General features: G+C 34.8%; 1 protein-coding gene across 1 annotated transcript in view; it reads right to left on the reverse strand.

The window, feature by feature from the left end:
• The window catches only part of LOC130899400 (regulating synaptic membrane exocytosis protein 1), a 66,657-nt gene that overhangs the window by 17,179 nt on the left and 25,495 nt on the right, over positions 1 to 23,983 (reverse strand). The window contains exons 4-11 of the mRNA XM_057809318.1: positions 22,519 to 22,834; positions 17,105 to 17,342; positions 13,817 to 13,993; positions 12,391 to 12,653; positions 12,129 to 12,328; positions 7,321 to 7,445; positions 6,254 to 6,464; positions 6,070 to 6,128 (exon numbers count right to left, since the gene is read on the reverse strand). Of these exons, the coding sequence (XP_057665301.1) occupies positions 6,070 to 6,128; positions 6,254 to 6,464; positions 7,321 to 7,445; positions 12,129 to 12,328; positions 12,391 to 12,653; positions 13,817 to 13,993; positions 17,105 to 17,342; positions 22,519 to 22,834 (1,589 nt within the window). The remainder of the gene's footprint in view (positions 1 to 6,069; positions 6,129 to 6,253; positions 6,465 to 7,320; positions 7,446 to 12,128; positions 12,329 to 12,390; positions 12,654 to 13,816; positions 13,994 to 17,104; positions 17,343 to 22,518; positions 22,835 to 23,983) is intronic.

The raw sequence follows: 23,983 nt of genomic DNA on the forward strand, positions 1-23,983 counted from the left end.
AATTTGTTGGGGGCAATTCGTTGTTTCTAACGCTACCTCGTATCTCAGCTCGGTAATAAAACTCCACTTTTCCCCATTTTCGAGACTATCCAACACAATGTCGGTTGTTTTACCAATCACGCGACCCCATGTTTACTTTTATAGCCGATCGATTATTTCCGATGTGGAAGAAAATATCAATAAAGAATCGGAAAACATTAATTCACATCAAATAAACAAAAAAAAAATGTGGAAACTTACCATTATTGCCGGGTAAACTGTACTGTAAATAGCTTTAAGATACAGGATGATGTCAATGAATCTCACAATACCAGAATATGTAATATAAAAATAGAGATATGAAAAAATGATTGTTATATCGTTCAGTACCGTTGGAACATCCTTAAAATTCTCACCAAACGTCAGCCATATTGTCGTAATGGACCACCATTTAAAATTACATATTCGAACATGTCAAAAATTGACGTTTCGACCTATTTCTGTCTTTTTTTTTTAATAAAATGAGACTACACACAACTACTGATAAAAATTTACGGATTGTTTGACGTCCGAGTCAATATGGCGGTCGATTCCGACCTGAACATTTTAAGAAAACAGTCAAAATAGCGGCCGTAGGATAAACAATCGATTTTCTCGTATAAATCCGTGTTAACTGTTCTTTTTTTTCGGTACTGATAGTTAATTTGTATTGTTTTTTTGTTTTATTGTATTCATAGGTCTTCAGGTATTTTAGATTTATTTCAGTGTAATTATGACGGTTGAAACTTAGTATTTTTGCAGTTTTCTTTGTCAATACACAAGCAAGGTTACAAAATCGTGCTTAAAAACCAAGTTCCATAAGTAATCGTTAATCCCTGTCAGGTACAAGATAAACTACGTTTCCGGCAGAAAATTTCGCATTTCTTTGAATAGCAACTGCTTAATAAGAATTTTCGCGATAAAACTGAACATAATGAGGTCCAAAAACCAATTAATAACGTCACAAATGGAATAAACGACACACAAGCTTGCGGTAAAAGCATTTGTTTACCCCACGACGGCCATCACGACAATTCGTTAGATTCCTCTTTACTTTAACATAATGAGACGTTCATAAGTCGATTCATAAGACGATTAGTGCGTTGGGGATCTGGATATTTTGTCTATGCACGTCCCAAAACACGTTTTTGAGGATCACAAGTGGAAGATCGTGCTTAAAAACCAAGTTCCATAAGTAATAGTTAATCCCTGTCAGGTACAAGCTATACTACGTTTTCGGAAGAAAATTTCGCATTTCTTTAAATAGCTTAACTCCTTACTAAGAATTTTCGCTATAAAACTGAACATAATGAGGTCCAAAAACCAATTAATAACGTCACAAATGGAATAAACGACACACAAGCTTGCGGTAAAAGCATTTGTTTACCCCACGACGGCCATCACGACAATTCGTTAGATTCCTCTTTACTTTAACATAATGAGACGTTCATAAGTCGATTCATAAGACGATTAGTGCGTTGGGGATCTGGATATTTTGTCTATGCACGTCCCAAAACACGTTTTTGAGGATCACATGTGGAAGATCGTGCTTAAAAACCAAGTTCCATAAGTAATAGATAATCCCTGTCAGGTATAAACTAAACTACGTTTCCGGAAGAAAATTTCGCATTTCTTTGAATAGCAATTCCTTAATAAGAATTTTCGCGATAAAACTGAACATAACAAGGTCCAAAAACCAATTAATAACGTCACAAATGGAATAAACGACACACAAGCTCGGGGTAAAAGCATTTGTTTACCCCACGACGGCCATCACGACAATTCGTTAGATTCCTCTTTACTTTAACATAATGAGACGTTCATAAGTCGATTCATAAGACGATTAGTGCGTTGGGGATCTGGATATTTTGTCTATGCACGTCCCAAAACACGTTTTTGAGGATCACAAGTGGAAGATCGTGCTTAAAAACCAAGTTCCATAAGTAATAGTTAATCCCTGTCAGGTACAAGCTAAACTACGTTTCCGGAAGAAAATTTCGCATTTCTTTGAATAGCAATTCCTTAATAAGAATTTTCGCGATAAAACTGAACATAACGAGGTCCAAAAACCAATTAATAACGTCACAAATGGAATAAACGATACACAAGCTTGGGGTAAAAGTATTTGTTTACCCCACGACGGCCATCACGACAATTCGTTAGATTCCTCTTCATTTTAACATAATGAGACATTCATAAGTCGATTCATAAGACGATTAGTGCGTTGGGGATCTGGATATTTTGTCTATGCACGTCCCAAAACACGTTTTTGAAGATCACAAGTGGAAGATCGTGCTTAAAAACCAAGTTCCATAAGTAATAGTTAATCCCTGTCAGGTACAAGCTAAACTACGTTTCCGGAAGAAAATTTCGCATTTCTTTGAACAGCAATTCCTTAATAAGAATTTTCGCGATAAAACTGAACATAACGAGGTCCAAAAACCAATTAATAACGTCACAAATGGAATAAACGACACACAGGCTTGCGGTAAAAGCATTTGTTTACCCCACGACAGCCATCATCAGGTGATTCCGACAATTCGTTAGATTCCTCTTTACTTTAACATGATGGGAAATTCAAAAGCAACAAGTTTCACTTATTGTATAGTTTAAAGCCATAATAATTATTCAAAATTGAATGAAAAAGTTGTTTTTTATTATTCATCGAATAATTAAACTCTCAACGTCAAACTAATGACAGTTTATCAAACGTCAAAACATCCATTTTTAATCTAGTAACTTTTTGTTATTTATGATTGGTAAGACTTTCGAGGATTCTTATTTATAACACTCTACTAATTAATATTTTCATTTGATTCACCCTGTATTATTAGCATAGATTTACAACAAACATAATATATATCGATATGTACAAAGTTATTTGAAATATAACAGCAAACACAACAAGTATGAGTTTAACTAGGCCGAGTAAATCAATTCAGAAAGCAATTGTACCATTTTCGAAATCAAATTTCGATTAAATTAATTTGTTATCAAATCTAAGGTTAGGATCATTCTAAACGTAGTAAATTTATTTGTATTATTATAGAAAATGTTATGTTTGCCATCGTTTTTGTAGACAAATATACAAATACATTTAATTAAAGCTCTCACAGTTTTGATTCTACGTTTTTTCTTTATCTAAAATGAGAAAAAAGCTTTTTCCGTAAATTTCATATACATGGTGTACTGCATAAGAACCAGAGCAGGTTTACAGGGGAGCCCAAAATATGACGATTGGGGGCAATTTACGTTCGTTCGTAACGTTCCGGCCATTGTCGCTTTTGACAAGTTTGACAATGACACAAGACACGATTCACGCGTCATCTGTCAAAAACGGTGTTGCCAATAAGATACCAACAAAAAAATCACTTGAAACTATGCAGATTTTTTTTATCTGTCAGTTGTTTTGGAAAATTTCATTTTCACATCATGTATTGAAATCTAAGCAAATTTTTGGTGATTTTTCAAGTTTTTCATATATATTTTTATTATACTCCTCCCAAAAAATAAATAAATTAAACAAATTTTGTATAATACTGTTACGGAGAAGGGGGGGGGTAGGCTATAACTTGATAAATAAATTTTTACATCTGTGCTCAGTGTCGGTCTTTATGCGGGACATCCTGTATATGTAGAGGTTATCCTATTTGTAGTTGCTTGATTCAAATTCAGTATATAAAACTAAATCGAAATCAAACTAAAATATATTTTTGATAACCTCCTATATATAAGCGGTTTCTTATTGGGAACGTGGCAATGAAACACCAAAGTGGACTAACTTTAATATATTTCCCAAGCTTTCGAATACTATCTGGGAAATAATTAATTAAGATTTTCGGTGGTTTTGAGTCTTGTAAAAAATTTTTAATCAACGTCAATTTGAATATTGCATTTTAAAACCTATGAATGAATTTTTTTTACAAAAATACGATTCAAAAACACCGAAAATCTTAATTAATTATTTTCCAGACGATGAATACATAAGTATTGGAAAGCTCGGGAGATATATTAAAGTTAGTCCACTTTGGTGTTTCATTGCCACGTTCCCAATAAGAAACCGCTCATAATATCAAACATTCAAACATTCAATAATCATCTAATGATACAGTGAGATATGTGTTTAGAATTTCTTGAATAATTAAATCAATTTAATAAAAGAAGAAGATGTAATGATTCCAATAAATTGTATGTTGAATAATTTATTAAAAAAGTAACGTAACGATCGATACGGCAACATCGGTGAACACGTGATACTAGTTTGCACCAGTAAAGTCGGTTTGTTACTATAAACTATAAACATAATCCCACAGGAAAAAAAAGCCCAAAGGGGTAAAATCGGTACAGCGTGGAGGCCAACTTGTGTCACAACACCTGGAGATTAATTTTTCACAAAAAACTCGTGTCAAATATCTATTGGACGTGCGTGAAGCTATCAACACCCTGAGGTTTCCATTTTTGTACCAAGAAGAGTTTAAACGAGGCCCTGCAATGACCAGCATCGCAGTGGTGGACCAAATGAAGTGACGAGTCCGGGAATGCCGAAGAAAATCCACGAAGCGAAAGTGGATGATCGTCGACTGACAGTGCGCGAGCTACCGGACATGGTAGGCATTTCAAAAAGTAAAATTCCATTTGTATGCCGTCTATCTGCGTTATCAACTCTATGGGTGCAGTTTTGCGAATTGGATAAATTTGAAGATTTATTTTATTTATAATTTTCCATTTTTGTATCAATTGAATTTTGTAAAGGTCCAGCCCGAAATCTGTGTAAAATGCCAAAGAACAAATTGAGAATATTGCATTTTGGGTAGCAAAGTTTAGACGAGACTGAACGAGCTGCAAAGACCAGCATCGCAGTGGTCGATTAAATGAAGTGACGAGTCCGGGAATGCCGAAAAAAATCCACGAAGCGAAAGTGGATGATCGTCGACTGACAGTGCGCGAGCTACCGGACATGGTAGGCATTTCAAAAAGTAACATTTATTTATAATTGATTTAATTTTTCAAGATTCTTTTTGTTTTTTTGTTAAACTTAACGACATTTCTAAACAAATCTATGTACAACTAACATTTATTTATTTATAGAAAAAACGGGTTAAGTCTTTTTTAGTTCTTTTTGATAGTCTCGAGAAAGATATGAGTTATTAGAAGAAATTGTATCAAAAACAAATATTTGATACAATATTTATTTGTTGATTAGAAAAATTCATTTTGAGCTTTATTAAAAAATATATTAAATTTACAAAATATCTTTTTTTTCTTAATAAATCCAACGGGAATTTTTTAAAATAGATGTTGACTGTTAGTAATAAACTATAATTGCTGGAAAATACAGTTTTCGTAATGTCCGTTTAGGCCGTGAATTTTAATTGGAAAACAAGAAACTTTTTTGTCGACGATACCGACAAGTCTGAAGAAGAAAACGTCGAGAATCTTTGCGACGATGAATCAGAATACTCAGAAGAAGAGACGATGTATAAATATAGGTTAGGTTGCGAATTTATACGGTTAATTCCACTTTTTATCGTGATTTTTTCTTTTGTATCTCACCAAAAGCCTTCCGTTAATCTATAAAGCGGCTACGTACATTCCTATGATCTTTCATAAATCTTTCGTCAATCGAGAGATTGATTTTCGAAATTGGACGAAAAGTTTTTCGACAATTCGACAATTTTTTACGTGCTGGACGTCTTTTATACTTTTAACAGCCTATACTTCACGAAAAAACATATTATTTTGATTATTTCTTGTAATCTTGATAATCCAGAAGCGTTGTTACTTTAGTTTTCGTAATTTCAGTCGGAATATACTAAATTCAAATTATTTAGAAGGATTATATAAATAAACGCGTGCAAACGACTCAATTTTACCATACTATAAGTCAGCATCTGTCAGAACCACTTAAACGACTTGTGTCATTTTTTTAAACTGTCTAAATTTATTATAAAAGAAGAATGCTTGAAACTATTTAATAAAATAGAAGAAACGAAAATGTCAGTCAGGAAGAAAATGTAAGATATGTATATTAAATATGTTATATATTTATACCGGTGTTTTTGGTAGTTTTCGCCTTGTTGGAGAAGATGGCGCCTTGTCTGTCTCAGGTTCTGAAACAAAACGAAGACATTTCATATATCGTCCAGTTCGAACGTCTGTTGGAATATTAGACACTTCTTTTCTGTACTATTTCTTGTCGGAAGCTATTATCGAAACGAATATTTAGTAAACTCACCTATATGTAGAGCAGATATATTGGCGTCCGAAGCTTTTCTTCCAGTTATAATCGTAGTAGGCGGGGGAATCGGGTCGTCGAGCAGATCGCACATTCGGAGATCGGTGGCGTGCTCTACGAGTAATTCGACGGTATCACCCGTACGGTCCATGATACCACAGACCTCTTCGAACGAACGATCGATAAGTGACACGCCGCCCCATTCTAACACCTGAAAAATTTCACGCCATTTCGAGGTTATGAAGTGTAAATTCGGTTTCAATTTTCTCTCATAATTAAGTATTGACGTACTGTCACTTTATTGCTCTAGTGTGTTATAAAACACTAAAAAACGTTGACACTTGATGGATTATAAAGTCAGTGTTACCAATTCCGCAAAATATTTATCCCTAAATTTTGAATTTAAAAACCCCTATAATTGCAAAAGTTCCTTGAATATCCTTCCAAACAGAGTAAAAATGATTAGGATCTGCAAGTTTATATACAATATAATCATATACAGAATGTTCGATATATCTAATTCGTCGTAAACAAACAAAATGTCTTCTCAAAACCATCTTGATAAACAGAGATCACGAAGTACGTAAACTGCTAATAAAAACATTCTATTAATCCAACAAGATCTACGGGTCTATATAATTAGACGAATTAATAACAATATAAGTAACTTTCTTTTAAAGATTAATCAAGTTGAACGCGTATAAATAATAAATCAACGTATTTCCGGTAACCATAGACATTAAAGACCTGTCACTACAAAATGTATCGTCTTTTGTGTATATAGCGGTGTCCGCCATCTTGTCCGTTATCTGTCATTGTATGTTCGATGCGCGCGTCTGCCTGTACACGTCATCTGTCATATGCGCCAACCATCTTGTGTGCTGTGACGTTTATGACAATTTTACGGTATCAAGTTCGATTACAAAAAGTGAAAAACCTAATTTTTTCGAAAAATTACAATTAAAATCGATCCTTCAAGCTCAAACACACCCGAAAATATCCGCTTTAATTCCCCCTATTTACATATCGTTGTGAAACATCAAATTACGATATAAAAAAAAACTTACCTTGTCGCCCTGTTGCAAACCACCCTTTTCGGCGGGTCCGCCGGGGACGGTCCAAACGATATAAGCGAATAAACGACCATCAGGAGCGGTTTTTCCTCCCACTACACGCATTCCGAAGCCACGGGCTGAAAAACAAATAAAAAGTGAGGTTAGTTGTCTTCTAGGCGCAGTATTTCGATCTATAAATAAAAATAGATCATTGACTTGCTGGAAATACTACTGCGATAATCATCTTTAAACTAAATAATAATAATAATAATAACAGGAAAGCACCGGGAGTTGATAATATCCAAAACTTCCGGTATAAGAAATTCCCGAGCAATTTTCTCACCTCCTACGGAACCCAGAAGATTTTTCAACGTTTTTAACACTGGGTGCCACTCGTTTCCTTCCAAATAGCTTCCAGATTGCAAAAAACAACTTATCATGGACTGTACAAACTGCTTTCGTGGATTATAACAAAGCGTTTGATAGTGTACCTCATTCCTGGCTTTCGGAGGTCGCGCAGATTTACAAAATCCATCCAACTATTGTGAGATTCCTTTCAACAACGATGAAGGGATGGCGGAAGATCCTAGATCTTCAAATCGGTCCAAGCTGCCTCAGTACTGATGAAATACCCATTCGTAGAGGCGACTTCCTGAGTCCGATGTAGATCTGCCTCGATACAAAGTACGAATTTACCATTAAAACGAACAGAGGCGCCAACTGTACCAGTTTGGAGATTGGAGACGGAAATGTTCAACTTCCCAATGGAAAATCCTACAAATACCTAGGATTTCAACAGGCCAAGTTGCTGGACCGACCAAGCAAGCAAAAACCAGAATCCAGGATCAATACACCAAAAGAGTGAAACCGCTTATGAAATGCAGACAATTTAGTCCAGGCAATCAACACCTGTTTTAACGTACTCTTCTGGAATCCTGAAATGGATGAAAACAGACCTAGAGGATATTCAGAGGGTGGAAGAAGCTTGATTGACCTTTTTAACCTGCACTCTCGACGGGTAACTCTTTCCAGAGACGGAAGGCTTCATGATGGCCATCCAGGATCAAGAAGATTAATGATTAAAGATCCAAACGCTCAATAATGACAAGAACCATCAGAGACCATCCAACATAACCTAGTGTGCAACATCATCCACCAGAAACTGACCATCAAGTTCGGTCTACTCAGTTACAAGTACCAGTCGCAGAAGGTGCTGACTAATAACAGACCTGACATCGTGGTGGTTGATAGAAGAGTCGATTCAGTACTTCTCGTCGAAGTAACACTCGTGAAGTTCTCAACAAACACCAGGAGAAGCTGGCCAAATACGCGGATCTCGCGATCGAGATTAAACAGATGTGGCACAGCGAAAATGTGGAAATAGTACCAGTTATTATGTCAGGATTACCGAAAAACACCTTCGCCGATATCCAGAGCCTAATCCTTTTTGAAATCACACGGTGTCAGATCGTATCACCGTAAAGGCTACTAAAGGTTACACGTAACGAATTTTCGCGATTATTGGATGAGACCAAACTGAAGTTCTGGATATCGTTGACCATTTGATGTTATTTGCTATGAAAAATGTAAAACGAGCTCTAGAATTTCTCGTGAAAATTCGAGGAAAACGCTTGGGAAAATTATTTGAACGCCAAAACGACAAAAGAAACGGTTTTTATAGTAGGAAATCAGAGTATAGACGTTAACGATTTACGTGTAAGGGGCTTATCATAAACAAACTAAATGGCTACGGTCGCAGGAAAAACTTTTCCTCTTTTCCACGGTTTGGAAAAACGATTTTAACGAGCCGAATTGTTTTTTGTCGGTCGGAAACGGTTGAGCGAGTCGAATCGATTTTTTTTCTTTTGTTTTTTATTCGTAAAAGGGAACGAGAAAGTTTTGAAAATGAATATTGATGCTTAGAGTAGGAGAGAAGGAAACACTGGGTGCAGGTGTTCCTCAGGGTTCGATACTAGGTCCAAAATTATGATGATCTGACTGAGATATGAGATGATTGCATTCGGTGACGATTTAGCAAAAATACGCGCGGCAAATTTGACGCAAAGCTTGGAAGAGGAAGCCAAAACAGTGGTTGAACTTCCAAAACACAAGGTAGAGCAGGAAATGTCGAAACTAGTAGGTTTGAGGTGCAGGTTAACAGGCCAACGGCTATCGAACAACGAGTTGACTCCAAAACTCCGAGTTTTCAAACAAATCTCGTATTTCCTCTCGGATTTTTCGTTTTAATTAATCATTTTTGCGTATGTACAAAATGTATGTTCTGCATTAATTAAACGCTAGGCTTCCATTTCATTCACTGGCGTTCATTTTGTGACAACTAAGTAACAGCGTTGAAGAACCTTCCAGACATCTTAATTGGATCGTTGAAACTATTAAAACACCGTACATCACAAGTTATAAAAGGATTTTTATGTTTTCAACGGTCTGTTGATCATACATTAGACCTTAGTTGAAGCAGACGTGTATACAAGGTGGCTTAGAAATTAACTAAAATAGAAACAAAGTTTTGCGGAAAATTACAGAAGACGTCGATAATTGATAACTGATTGAAAACGAATTAGAACTCGAGAAGACTGATTTGATTTTATCGGGTATTTTCCACGTTATTTCTAAATATGTAAACTTTATTTCACCACTCTTTATGGGAACCAATCTCATTTCTTAAGATCTGTAAATGACCATAAATATCTTTATCTACTGATTTTATAATTATTTATAATTGAATATGAAAATAATTAGTATTTAAGGCAGTTTGTACACTGATACTGAGCTCTTAATAGTTTGAAAGGCGTCGAGTACGCTAGTCAGATTATTTATTTATTTATTTGCTTGATAAATTGTTTTTTTTAACAATGTTTTGAATTGAATTGAGAAGAAGTCAATTTCCAAAGACAAATGAAAGTTTCCATAGATAACCGACGATTTGTTTTAGAAAAAGACAGTTTCCAAAGAAAATTTCACGAATTTTTTTCGAAAAAGACAGTCTCCAACAACAATAGACTGTTCCTTTTCGAAAAAGACAGTTTCCAAAGAAAATTTCACGAATTTTTTTCGAAAAAAACAGTCCCCAACAACAATAGACTGTTCCTTTTCGAAAAAGACAGTTTCCAAAGAAAATTTCACGAATTTTTTTCGAAATAGACAGTCTCCAACAACAATAGACTGTTCCTTTTCGAAAAAGACAGTTTCCAAAGAAAATTTCACGAATTTTTTTCGAAAAAAACAGTCCCCAACAACAATAGACTGTTCCTTTTCGAAAAAGACAGTTTCCAAAGAAAATTTCACGAATTTTTTTCGAAATAGACAGTCTCCAACAACAATAGACTGTTCCTTTTCGAAAAAGACAGTTTCCAAAGAAAATTTCACGAATTTTTTTCGAAATAGACAGTCTTCAACAACAATAGACTGTTCCTTTTCGAAAAAGACAGTTTCCAAAGAAAATTTCACGAATTTTTTTCGAAATAGACAGTCTCCAACAACAATAGACTGTTCCTTTTCGAAAAAGACAGTTTCCAAAGAAAATTTCACGAATTTTTTTCGAAATAGACAGTCTTCAACAACAATAGACTGTTCCTTTTCGAAAAAGACAGTTTCCAAAGAAAATTTCACGAATTTTTTTCGAAATAGACAGTCTCCAACAACAATAGACTGTTCCTTTTCGAAAAAGACAGTTTCCAAAGAAAATTTCACGAATTTTTTTCGAAATAGACAGTCTTCAACAACAATAGACTGTTCCTTTTCGAAAAAGACAGTTTCCAAAGAAAATTTCACGAATTTTTTTCAAAATAGACAGTCTCCAACAACAATAGACTGTTCCTTTTCGAAAAAGACAGTTTCCAAAGAAAATTTCACGAATTTTTTTCGAAATAGACAGTCTTCAACAACAATAGACTGTTCCTTTTCGAAAAAGACAGTTTCCAAAGAAAATTTCACGAATTTTTTTCGAAATAGACAGTCTCCAACAACAATAGACTGTTCCTTTTCGAAAAAGACAGTTTCCAAAGAAAATTTCACGAATTTTTTTCGAAATAGACAGTCTTCAACAACAATAGACTGTTCCTTTTCGAAAAAGACAGTTTCCAAAGAAAATTTCACGAATTTTTTTCGAAATAGACAGTCTCCAACAACAATAGACTGTTCCTTTTCGAAAAAGACAGTTTCCAAAGAAAATTTCACGAATTTTTTTCGAAATAGACAGTCTTCAACAACAATAGACTGTTCCTTTTCGAAAAAGACAGTTTCCAAAGAAAATTTCACGAATTTTTTTCGAAATAGACAGTCTCCAACAACAAAAGATAGTTCCTTTTCGAAAAAGACAGTTTCCAAAGAAAATTTCACGAATTTTTTTCGAAAAAGACAGTCTCCAACAACAAGAGACGCTTCCTTTTTGAAAAAGACAGATTCCAAAGAAAATTTTCGAAATGTTTTCGAAAAAGACAGTCCCCAACAACAAAAGACTCTTCCTTTTTGAAAAAAGCAGTTTCTAAAGACAAATGACAGTTTTTTTTTGCAAATTTGCAGCTTCCAAAGACAAAATGATGAAGAATTTTCTCAAAAGACTGGTGGAGGTCGCTTTTACTCTATATTTCACTTACAGTTACTAGACTCTCGCTTTATATACTAAAACCACATTCTAGAACCTCCGACATTTGGAAATCTCTAGTTTGTCGTATAAAATTGTGACGCGCGTCTGCTTCGATAACACGTTAAAACAAAACCGTCTTCACGGTCTATATCAACGGACGAGTTCGTTACAACATACATTTTTAAAAATTTATAATGATAAATTGAAAACTTACTTCTGTGCGCCTTATCCGATGGATCTCTCCTCAAAACGACACGTTTCTGAGCTGCAGCCGATGTTCCCGAATCCACGTCGTGTATAACTATTCGAATGGCCTCTGCGTCCACGGATTGTTGCCTCCTCGGAGCGGCTTCCAAATCCTCCAACGCCGGTGTAGGTCTTGGTGCCATAGGACGAAGACCAGGGATATCAGGACTGTAATAAAGATCAAGTCAATATACAATCTCCAACGGATAAAGTAGAAGATGTCTTCTTACAGATATGATCCTCTTCTTCTAGTTCTTCTGTCTTCTTCTGGGGCTATTAGTGAAGCGGGAGGAGCGTCCGGGCTCGGAGGACTCCCAGGATCTTGAGCGGGCGCTATTCTAAACGAAGCTCTTCTAGTCATACCTCCTGTAGGTGCCGTTGTTACTGTACTCAACCCAGGCACTGAGAATACGTCGTAGGCCGATGCCCTTCTGGGCATGGGCGCCGGTAATCCGAGCCCGTTGTCAGTTGGACCGCCTGGAGTGTTTTTCACCTGAAAAATGTCGCGACATTCATGCTTTTGAACCAATTGTCGAAGCATCTTTTCCATTCCGATTGAGGCACCACCAAAACCTTGATCTCGCAATTTTTTTTTTTCGATTTACGATAATCAGAAGAAGTCATTGGGTACCAAACAAGGACTGTACGGTGGATGACCGATCAATTCGATGTTTTGAACGTTTTTGTTTGAATTGAGTAATGATTCGTCTTCTGCGATTGGTTTTTATGGACAAACCTAGAATCGTACTTTCAATCAACGCAATCAATCTCGCGGTTTGTCACATGACGATCCTGTCAAATCAGTTTAGTCGTAGCAACGATGTTTTTTGACAAAACAACCGATTTTGGACGACCTCCACGATTTTAATCCTGTAGCGAAGTGAAACCACGATTGAAGTCATCATTAAAAATGTCAAACTCAATGTTGTCACTGTCAGATTTGACGTAATCACGTCAGTGTTGCCATATTTCAAAATTTGCATAGCAACCTTCGATTTGTAAATACTTTTTCTATTATTTGGATTTCTTTCTAATGACAACGTCGCCATTCAACAAAATAAAAAAGATGATCTCTAAATTGAGACACCCTATGTATAATATTGAATTCTGTACAAATTACAGACACGTGTATCGTGATTCAAAATAAAGCTTTTTGTGGAAAATTGACTAAATTAAAAATAGTGCACTTCACTTCAATTAATTTATTTATTACGTTGATAAAAACTTTTATTTTTAAAAGTGTACTAGTATTTAAGAAAATATCAACGAAAAACATCGAAATTTACGTACTGGAACAAAAATAAAAACACTATTAACGAAAAATGTCGATGAAACGACTCATATCAGTTTTTATTCAAATCTAAGAAGTTTTATATTGAATCACACTGTATATTTCGTGTTTAGTCATATATACATCCCATGATCGTCGATTTTCAACACTCTTATGGAATTTTCCTAGCTGTTTTTATGAGCGTCGCGACGTACGGAAAATGTTGACCATAAAAATAGGTCCTTGCTGAACACGTGCTGTTTGCAATTTCCTTTTATCATAAATTTTATTCGGGTCGAAAATTCAACACGTTATAGCTCTGGTATTACAGTTTTTTTTTGAAAAATTGATTTTATTGTCATCGAACATTCGATATTATCACTAACCTCTTCGTCGTAGCTGTGCTGTCTGGCTACCCTCGAGGCCCTTCTGGACCGTGGAGCAACTGGTGCTACAGCCGGGATTTCCCTCGGGGGACTGTTTTGTCGACTACACGCTGCGCTGCGTCCTGTTCGGTTACGTGTCCAATCAGGATCGGGGGTTTTGGCACCGGTACCTTTCAACTGAAATATTATTCATATTGTGAATTAAAATGATTTCAATTAATGTTTGGATTCGATGTAACGAGAAAAATTATTCAAGTTGCTTTTTCTAAAGTCCGCACGGCGAAAAAGTGACTAAAAAATTTCTATTTAGGGACTTTTAAGTCATGGGATAGTTGTAGGGGCGCGGGCCTTTACCTCGGTCGTTAATTTGTTTCTTTTGTTAGCTTCCTCGAGCTAATTTTTAAATTTTTTGTAAAAATTAGATTCGAATACTAGCGAATTTGGATTTTGCACTACTTTTTGTGCGACAAGTCAAAAATTCGCTTCAATTTGCGCGTATTACGAGCGATAGCGAAGATTGCAGCGATTCCGATTAAAATTATTCGTAATCAGTAACCTCAAAATCCACCGCATACCAAATTTTAATAGAAAATGATGATTTTTCAACATTGTTAGCCGCCCTTCTCATTTTTGAAAATGTATCGAAAAATTTGTAACGAGCGACCTCGAGAACGGTCGTATACCAAATTTCATTGGAAAATAAAGATTTTCTTAGCATTCCTGACCGCCATTTTGAATCAGACATTTTGTTTCTTAAAAAACTGTTGACAGATTCGTAATCAGCGACCTCAAAACACCCGTATACCAAATTTAATTAGAAAACAATGATTTTTTAAACTTTCTTGGCCGCCATCTTGAATCCGCCATTTTGTTTCTTGAAAAACTGTCGACAGATTCGTAATCAGCGACCTCAAAACACCTATATACCAAATTTAATTAGAAAACAATGATTTTTTAAAATTTCTTTGTCACCATCTTGAGTCCGCCATTTTGTTTCTTGAAAAACTGTTGACAGATTCGTAATCAGCGACCTCAAAACACCTATATACCAAATTTAATTAGAAAACAATGATTTTTTAAAATTTCTTTGTCACCATCTTGAGTCCGCCATTTTGTTTCTTGAAAAACTGTTGACAGATTCGTAATCAGTGACCTCAAAACACCCGTATACCAAATTTAATTAGAAAACAATGATTTTTTAAACTTTCTTGGCCGCCATCTTGAATCCGCCATTTTGTTTCTTGAAAAACTGTTGACAGATTCGTAATCAGCGACCTCAAAACACCTATATACCAAATTTAATTAGAAAACAGTGATTTTTTAAACTTTCTTTGTCACCATCTTGAGTCCGCCATTTTGTTTCTTGAAAAACTGTTGACAGATTCGTAATCAGCGACCTCAAAACACCCGTATACCAAATTTAATTAGAAAACAACGAGTTTTTAAACTTTCTTGGCCGCCATTTTGAGTCCGCCATTTTGTTTCTTGAAAAACTGTTGACAGATTCGTAATCAGCGACCTCAAAACACCTATATACCAAATTTAATTAGAAAACAATGATTTTTTAAAATTTCTTTGTCACCATCTTGAGTCCGCCATTTTGTTTCTTGAAAAACTGTTGACAGATTCGTAATCAGTGACCTCAAAACACCCTTATACCAAATTTAATTAGAAAACAATGATTTTTTAAACTTTCTTGGCCGCCATCTTGAATCCGCCATTTTGTTTCTTGAAAAACTGTTGACAGATTCGTAATCAGCGACCTCAAAACACCTATATACCAAATTTAATTAGAAAACAGTGATTTTTTAAACTTTCTTTGTCACCATCTTGAGTCCGCCATTTTGTTTCTTGAAAAACTGTTGACAGATTCGTAATCAGCGACCTCAAAACACCCGTATACCAAATTTAATTAGAAAACAACGAGTTTTTAAACTTTCTTGGCCGCCATTTTGAGTCCGCCATTTTGTTTCTTGAAAAACTGTTGACAGATTCGTAATCAGCGACCTCAAAACATCCCTATACCAAATTTAATTAGAAAACAACGAGTTTTTAAACTTTCTTGGCCGCCATTTTGAGTCCGCCATTTTGTTTTTTGAGAAACTGTTGACAGATTCGTAATCAGCTTGACATTTGGTAAAAAATGACTATCAAATAATGTCGAGGGTTGTTAGTTTCCGCTCTACAGCAAACAAAGAAATCTTCTTCGCCCGTTCGGTACTAGACATTTTTTGATTTGGCTATTCCACATTTCAGTGTATAATTTCGATCATTTCGATCGGTAACTACAATTATTTCATTTATTTTTGAAACTACGTATGCGAGAAACTCGATGATTACCAATCATTGTATTAGAATTTCACGCATCATTAAACTGCTTTGAATATCGTCGCCACATTCCCACATTCTATAATTAAAATCATTTACTTCGATGTTATTCCGAATAGCGTAAAAGTTGTCGTGTTAATTTAAATAGAAACGCGAAGGATATTAAAGGAGACGGTGAAATATTAGGAAGTTATCGGAGTTGATGCAACATATTGGATACTGTTTCATTAGCTTGTCATTTTCCAATATTGGCCAACTAACGTGTTAGTTAACACGCGATTTGTTCATTTGGAGGGAAAAACGTTATTTTGCAGGTTTATACTCTCCTAATTGCGAAAACTCGCGTCGATTTTTCCTTTGAATCACTTGTTTTTTCGGTTTTAACTAGAATTAAAATATATACGAGGGTTGCTACTCAAGTTTTGATATAGATCAATGGAATTCATTATCTTTGCAAAATATTCTTTCGCGTGCGTTTGAACCTCCAAAACAAGTGATCAACCTTTCAATCTTTTTGTTTTTGATCTACGGGAATAAAAATAAATCGTTGGGTACCAAAATAAGGACGAACTATCAATATTTTGACAGTTCAAAAACGTTTTTAACAAATGCCCGGTGTACTAATCAGAATTGACTGTTCTACGGTGTGCGAATAGAACACAGCGATGTTTTCGATGACAATGACAGATTTGACGTATTCACGTCAGTGTTGCCATATCTTAAATTAGTATATGACGTCAAGGTACTAATCTGTGATTGGTTTATGAAAACAACTTTTGTTTATTTCATAAACAATCCCTGGGGAAGAGAATACATTTAATAAAAAAAAACTACCACGACTAGACCAAAGAAAATAGAATAATTGCCCATTTCAGTCACTTTTCGACCTTCTCAAAAAACATAATAAGCCTCTTAACTATAGAGTAAAAGAAAATATGATGAAAAAAACGTGTCACCTACTTTTTCAAGCTCTTTTAGCGAAGCCGGAGACACGTCGGAATGCCTCCGCAGCTCCGGACTCCGAGGGGGCGCCAATCCACTTCCCAAACCCCCGACACTGAGACCCCCAGCGCCTCCGCCTCCGCTCCCGGATCCCAACCTGGCCTCCGAATGCCGACGCTGCAGCTCCTGGAGTGGAATTTCTAATAAACTCTCGTTCGAATCCTGTGCGATGAAGGCCGCTTTCGATTGAAGCTTCCTGGAAAGAAAAAATTTAAAATTATGAATAGTAATTAATACACCCACCACGCCGATAGCAATATTATTATCCAGATGAGAGTACGGGGAATGACGGATAAATTTCGATCGACTTTCCATATTTTTTATCGCGAAATTATTGTAATTTTTGATACATCTTCTTCTCATTTTTCCTTTTAACGTCTCTAGGGCGTCTTATACTTCCAAATCCATCCGATACTTCAGGGATATCCGAAATACTTTTGACTCAACATTCTGTCTCTAGTTTTTGCTAGTATTACTTCCTATATGAGTTACTATTTGCTTCTGGTTTTTTCCCATTGGTGTTTGAAGGTCTCTCTTCATCATTGTATTCTTCTATTAACTAAATAAGATTCCCAAGGGGCTACAGACGCCTAGAACTCGATTAGACAGGATTTTGGTAGTCTGTCTTTTGCCTACTGATGTTAGGTTAGGTTAGATTAGATTAGGAAGTTTCCCAAGAGGCTGCAAACGCTAAGAACTCGATTAGACGGGATTTTGGTAGTCTGTCTTTTGCCTACTGATGTTAGGTTAGGTTAGATTAGATTAGGAAGTTTCCCAAGAGGCTGCAAACGCTAAGAACTCTGTTAGGCAGGTTTTTGGTAGTCTGTCTTTTGCCTACTGATGTTATGTTAGGTTAGATTAGATTAGGAAGTTTCCCAAGAGGCTGCAAACGCTAAGAACTCTGTTAGGCAGGTTTTTGGTAGTCTGTCTTTTGCCTACTGGTATTAGGTTAGGTTAGATTAGGTTAGGAAGTTTCCCAAGAGGCTGCAAACGCTAAGAACTCTGTTAGGCAGGTTTTTGGTAGTCTGTCTTTTGCCTACTGGTATTAGGTTAGGTTAGATTAGGTTAGGAAGTTTCCCAAGAGGCTGCAAACGCTAAGAACTCGATTAGACGGGATTTTGGTAGTCTGTCTTTTGCCTACTGATGTTAGGTTAGGTTAGATTAGATTAGGAAGTTTCCCAAGAGGCTGCAAACGCTAAGAACTCGATTAGACGGGATTTTGGTAGTCTGTCTTTTGCCTACTGGTATTAGGTTAGGTTAGATTAGGTTAGGAAGTTTCCCAAGAGGCTGCAAACGCTAAGAACTCGATTAGACGGGATTTTGGTAGTCTGTCTTTTGCCTACTGATGTTAGGTTAGGTTAGATTAGATTAGGAAGTTTCCCAAGAGGCTGCAAACGCTAAGAACTCGATTAGACGGGATTTTGGTAGTCTGTCTTTTGCCTACTGATGTTAGGTTAGGTTAGATTAGGTTAGGAAGTTTCCCAAGAGGCTGCAAACGCTAAGAACTCTGTTAGGCAGGTTTTTGGTAGTCTGTCTTTTGCCTACTGATGTTAGGTTAGGTTAGATTAGGTTAGGAAGTTTCCCAAGAGGCTGTAAACGCTAAGAACTCTGTTAGGCAGGTTTTTGGTAGTCTGTCTTTTGCCTACTGGTATTAGGTTAGGTTAAGTTAGGTTAGGAAGATTCCCAAGTGGCTGCAGACGCCTAGAACTCGATTAGACGGGATTTTGGTAGTCTGTCTTTTGCCTACTGATGTTAGGTTAGGTTAGGTTAGGAAGATTCTCAAGGGGCTGCAAACGCTAAGAAGAAAATCGGTTAAGCAAAACTGGACTAAAAAATAAAATAAAATGTCCAGTTCCAATTTATAATCCCGTGTTGTAATGTTAAGAATATTACAGAATACCATAAATGGATGATAGATATTTATTATAGTTAAACTTGGGTAAATCGATATAGGATTTACTTTTTTTTTCACAATTCCAACTGATGAAAGTGTCTTTAATGTCGAAGTCCTGTTTGCTTACCCTTTAAACGATTTAACTGAGAGAGTAATAAATCAGGAAAACCCTAAGAGATCTCTCCTTCCAAGGTATTTTTAAGCCAAGATTTATTAGAGTTTTCTAAAGGATGATTGAAAAATAGTAAATAGGTTTTCCGATAGTGAACCGAAAGATGTTTTACCGAAATCTGATGGCTGAAAGTAGGTCAGATATATATATATAAAAAATAAATACTACAAATATTAATTTAAACACAGGATGTATCTTGTAACAGCTGATCTACGTCGAAATGGCCGCTGTGGGGTAAACAATCGATTGTCTTGTATTAACTTGAAACTAATGCAGATTAAAACTGAGTATTTTCGCAGTTTTGCAAGTGAACTTTGGAGCTAATTACCAAATTAATAACCTTTTTATTTGTTTTTTGTTTAAATTACGAAAGTTTCGTTCGAATTTATCGAGCGTGAGTACTTTTTAAGGTTGCAAAGTGATATCCTAGTGGCAGGACAAAAGTACAAGGACAAACTTAAATCTTTAAGTGGAGTTAACCTCTAAGAGTCAAGATCCTGCTCAATTTTCACGAGTTTCCAATATATAGACAAAAAATAACGGCAAAACCACGTTTCCGGGTGAAAATTTCGCACTTCTTCAAGTGACAGCTCTTTGAGAAGCAATTTCGTCGTAAAATTGGAAATAATAAGGTCTACAATCGATCAAATAAGTTCACAGATCACACAGAAACTTTGTTTACCCCACAGCGGCTATTTTTTAAATGAGCATCAGCTGATTTTGACAATTCTTAGATTACTCAATTATAAATTTAATTTTTTATTTCTTAGACCTTTTGATACGTTTATTTTTCTAAATTTTCTTGATTTTAGGTCTGTTCTGTTTCAAAATTAGTTTTTTTTAAATAATTTTTTAAAGATAGATAACAATTTTGACGTTTCTTCTTCTTTTAGTCTTTAACAAAATATGATATTGACATTGACAATTTGCGTATTTGTATTGATCAATAGATAACCTTCAAATTGTCAGTGTCAATATCATATTTTGATAAAGAAAAGTCGAAACGTCAATTTTATCTATCTTTAAAAAATTATTTAAAAAAAAACTAATTTCGAAACAGAACAGACCTAAAATCAAAAAGATTTAGAATTATAAATTTAAAAGATATGCTAAAACTATAAATGTCGAGTATAATTTTCTAAAGAATTGTTAGTCATTAGTCATCAATGTACGTCTGAAGTTAGCTGACGAATTCTTCTCATTTTGTCAAAAAGAGCGTTCGGTTGATTTGATAATTCAGTCAATTTGTGTTATCTTCAGACGTTCTTCTTCTTTTTATTTATGGTTTTTTTCTTGGTTTATTTCCAGACCTGATTAATGTATACAAGGTAAATACATGTTCCATAATGGAAAATTTTCCATTAAACTAATCAGGATAAACATCGTAAACGGTGCGGATCTAATAGAAACTGTACGAGTGAGTTTTGTCGGAGGTTATTTTATGGGCAAACAATTTCTTGCTAAGTGAGAGGTTTGACCCATATCAACGGCTTTTGTAAACATTAACTAGTGTTGGAACATACACTTTTTCAGGTAAATTACTGAGACAACTTATACAGTTTGTCCAAGTAAGTTGGCGGCATATGGGACATAACTTTTTTATTATTAATTTTACGAAAAAAAGTTATTCTTTATAAAATATTCTGCATGGTCCAAAACCCGAAATTCAATCGTTAGATGTTAAATTTTTTCAGTCGTATACGAGGTAGGTCAAAAAATGTGATTAAAGTACCTTTTTGGGTTTCTCATGTGGCAACACTGTCTCTGTCAAGCCACTGTAGTTAAATTGGGTTCTCAACGTTACTTCTGGGGCTATCTTCGTTTTTTAGTGACTCCATCTCGTGCTTCATTCCGTGAACGTTTCGAAACGTCACAATATAGTTACAGCTTCTTTTCGTTGGTTTTTTAACAAAAAATAACCGTGAATTTAACCTTAATATTTTTTAAATGGATTTAGATTTAATCTCACGTTATATCATCTACAAATATTTGATTCTTTTTAATCGTTTATCGCATTAAAAAATTGTGTTTTTCACCAACCGGTTTTAAATGGGATACGTACAGCTTTTTCATGTTAAATTCACGGATTACGTTAAAATTTTAACAAAACAGATAACAAACAAAAGCACTCGTCGAAATTAAAATCCGGCTTGTTGTTGACAAAACTAATATAATCGGTTAAGCCAGAGACGGATCGAGATATCAAATATCGAAAAAACACATGGGAAAACAATCGATTTATTACTAAAATTAATCGATTTAAACCGTGAGAAGTCAATAATTCACAGGAAAGACACATTTTGACGCCTTGTTAGGTTAAACAGTACTGAACCGTGCGCGATGTTGCCAATTCTAAATAGATTTTGCTGAAATTTTCTTTCAAAGTTGTAACAATTTTACTAATTTCCTCAGTAAATATTGATCCTAGAGAAAAACGTTTCAAACAAAAAATGAAGTTTATGTAAAGCTCTACAAAAAAGATTATATACATTTTTTACGTGAATCTATTTTTTTGGCTGTTACGAGCGAAAATATCTCGGCACAAGTCAAATTGACATTTTTTTCAGAGTTTTCTGGGAAAAGGAGAAAGTAATATTAAAATAACGATAAACATTTTGTTATGTAATGATGATAAAAATAAATTTTTCCAACAGAAACTTTCCAGCCGAGTCGTTTTAATAATAAAAATGAATTTTTTTGGAGAAGCTTTCGAGCTAGTCCGTTCCTGCTGTTTAAGGACAATACTAGATATTGTTGTAGTCACAAACTGCTAGCCCCGATCCTGTATTTTGTTTATATTGTTAAATGACAACCTAGAAATTCATTATAAAAGGTTTAGATCGAAAATATCTATAGGAAAAATTGATTTTTATTAGTATTGTATTAAAAAAAAATGATTATCGTTATATCAATATTACTTTTAATATTTAAAATCATTTGTTTTTATAGATATTTTTGATCCAGTCCGTTCCTGTTGTTTATTTACATTGTCGAATGTCATATTACTGAAAATTATTGTAGTCACAAACTACCTATTCCGGTCCTGCAGTTTGTTTACATTATATTTCTTCGACTTAAGTCATTTAATAATATAAATAAACCGCAGGAACGGATTGATTTTCATTATTATTACGTAAAAAATATCACACCAGCTTTGGTAAACATTTCATCAAAATCCTTGAATAAATATTTCTAAATTTGAGGTTATGATAAACGTTTGTATTAATTTAATATTGATAATTCATTTTATTTCTATCAAGGTACATTAAAAGTATAATTGTGGGTAAAGACGTGGAGATAACTCACCTTCTACAAACGCTACAGGTCCAATCAGCCGGATCCTCGTTTTCCTTGAGTTTGCTATAACTCGCGCAGTCCTCGCAAACTCGTTGCGTGCATTCTGCGCAAGTCCTACTGAAATCGTCCTGCTTGAAAGCTTTCAAACAAACGCGGCAAGCTCCGGCTCTACTTGGAGGTTTACCCGGTTCATTTTTATTCGCTGTGGGCGCCGAAGAAGCGGTCTGAGATTGAGCGGCGGTATCCGTTGAGGGTTTTTCTTCGTTGGGGATGATCGTTTCTTGAACGTCTGGTATTAAAGAAGGTCTAGGGGCCATTTTCGTTACTAAAACGCAATAATATAACATTTAAAATCACTATAATAATACATTGACCATTATTTTTTACAATATGACTATAAACATCTAATTCTATAAAAAAAGAATCTAGAAACGAGATATATTTCAACGTTAGGTTACGATACATTCGAAATTTGAGGTTATGTACTCAAAAATGGTCGATTTTGAGGTTAGGTTCGCAGTTTTTTCATGTAGATGAGTGTACAAGTTTTTTTTTGAGTTTTGTGTTCAATAATTTCGTTTATTATTATTCTTATTCATCAGTTGAACAATCTCACAGCTTCATTACTAATTTTTTTACTTAAATTTGATAATTCATGGAGATTTCTGCTTTGAAAATTGTACTTTAGGATTCTTGCTGTCCACACTATTGAAATTTATGAGTTTGTATTCGTCGCACTTAATTCTTAACAATTAACGTCATATAATAGAGATAACCTCGAAATTATCGAACTTGAAGGTACCTGTAAGGCATTTATTTGCGTTGCCACAGTATTTTTTGACAAACTATTGAATGCGTAATTATATAATTAACCATCTAGAAGAAATATAAAGTTTTGAAGTTTTGTAAATCATGTTTTATATTTGAAAACATCGAAAATTGAACGCGACGTTCGGAAAATGTGATTTAAGTCATATATTAGAAATAACCTCGAAATTATCGAACTTGAAGGTACCTGTAAGGCATTTATTTGCGTTGCCACAGTATTTTTTGGCAAACTATTGAATGCGTAATTATATAATTAACCATCTAGAAGAAATATAAAGTTTTGAAGTTTTGTAAATCATTTTTTATATTTGAAAACATCGAAAATTGAAGGCGACGTTCGGAAAATGCGATTTAAGTCATATATTAGAGATAACCTCAAATTTATCGAACTTGAAGGTACTTGTAAGGCATTTATTTGCGTTGCCACAGTATTTTTTGGCAAACTATTGAATGCGTAATTATATAATTAACCATCTAGAAGAAATATAAAGTTTTGAAGTTTTGTAAATCATGTTTTATATTTGAAAACATCGAAAATTGAAGGCGACGTTCGGAAAATGTGATTTAAGTCATATATTAGAAATAACCTCGAAATTATCGAACTTGAAGGTACCTGTAAGGCATTTATTTGCGTTGCCACAGTATT

The sequence above is a fragment of the Diorhabda carinulata genome, chromosome 11 (assembly GCF_026250575.1).
Source record: "Diorhabda carinulata isolate Delta chromosome 11, icDioCari1.1, whole genome shotgun sequence".
NCBI classification, from domain to species: domain Eukaryota; kingdom Metazoa; phylum Arthropoda; class Insecta; order Coleoptera; family Chrysomelidae; genus Diorhabda; species Diorhabda carinulata.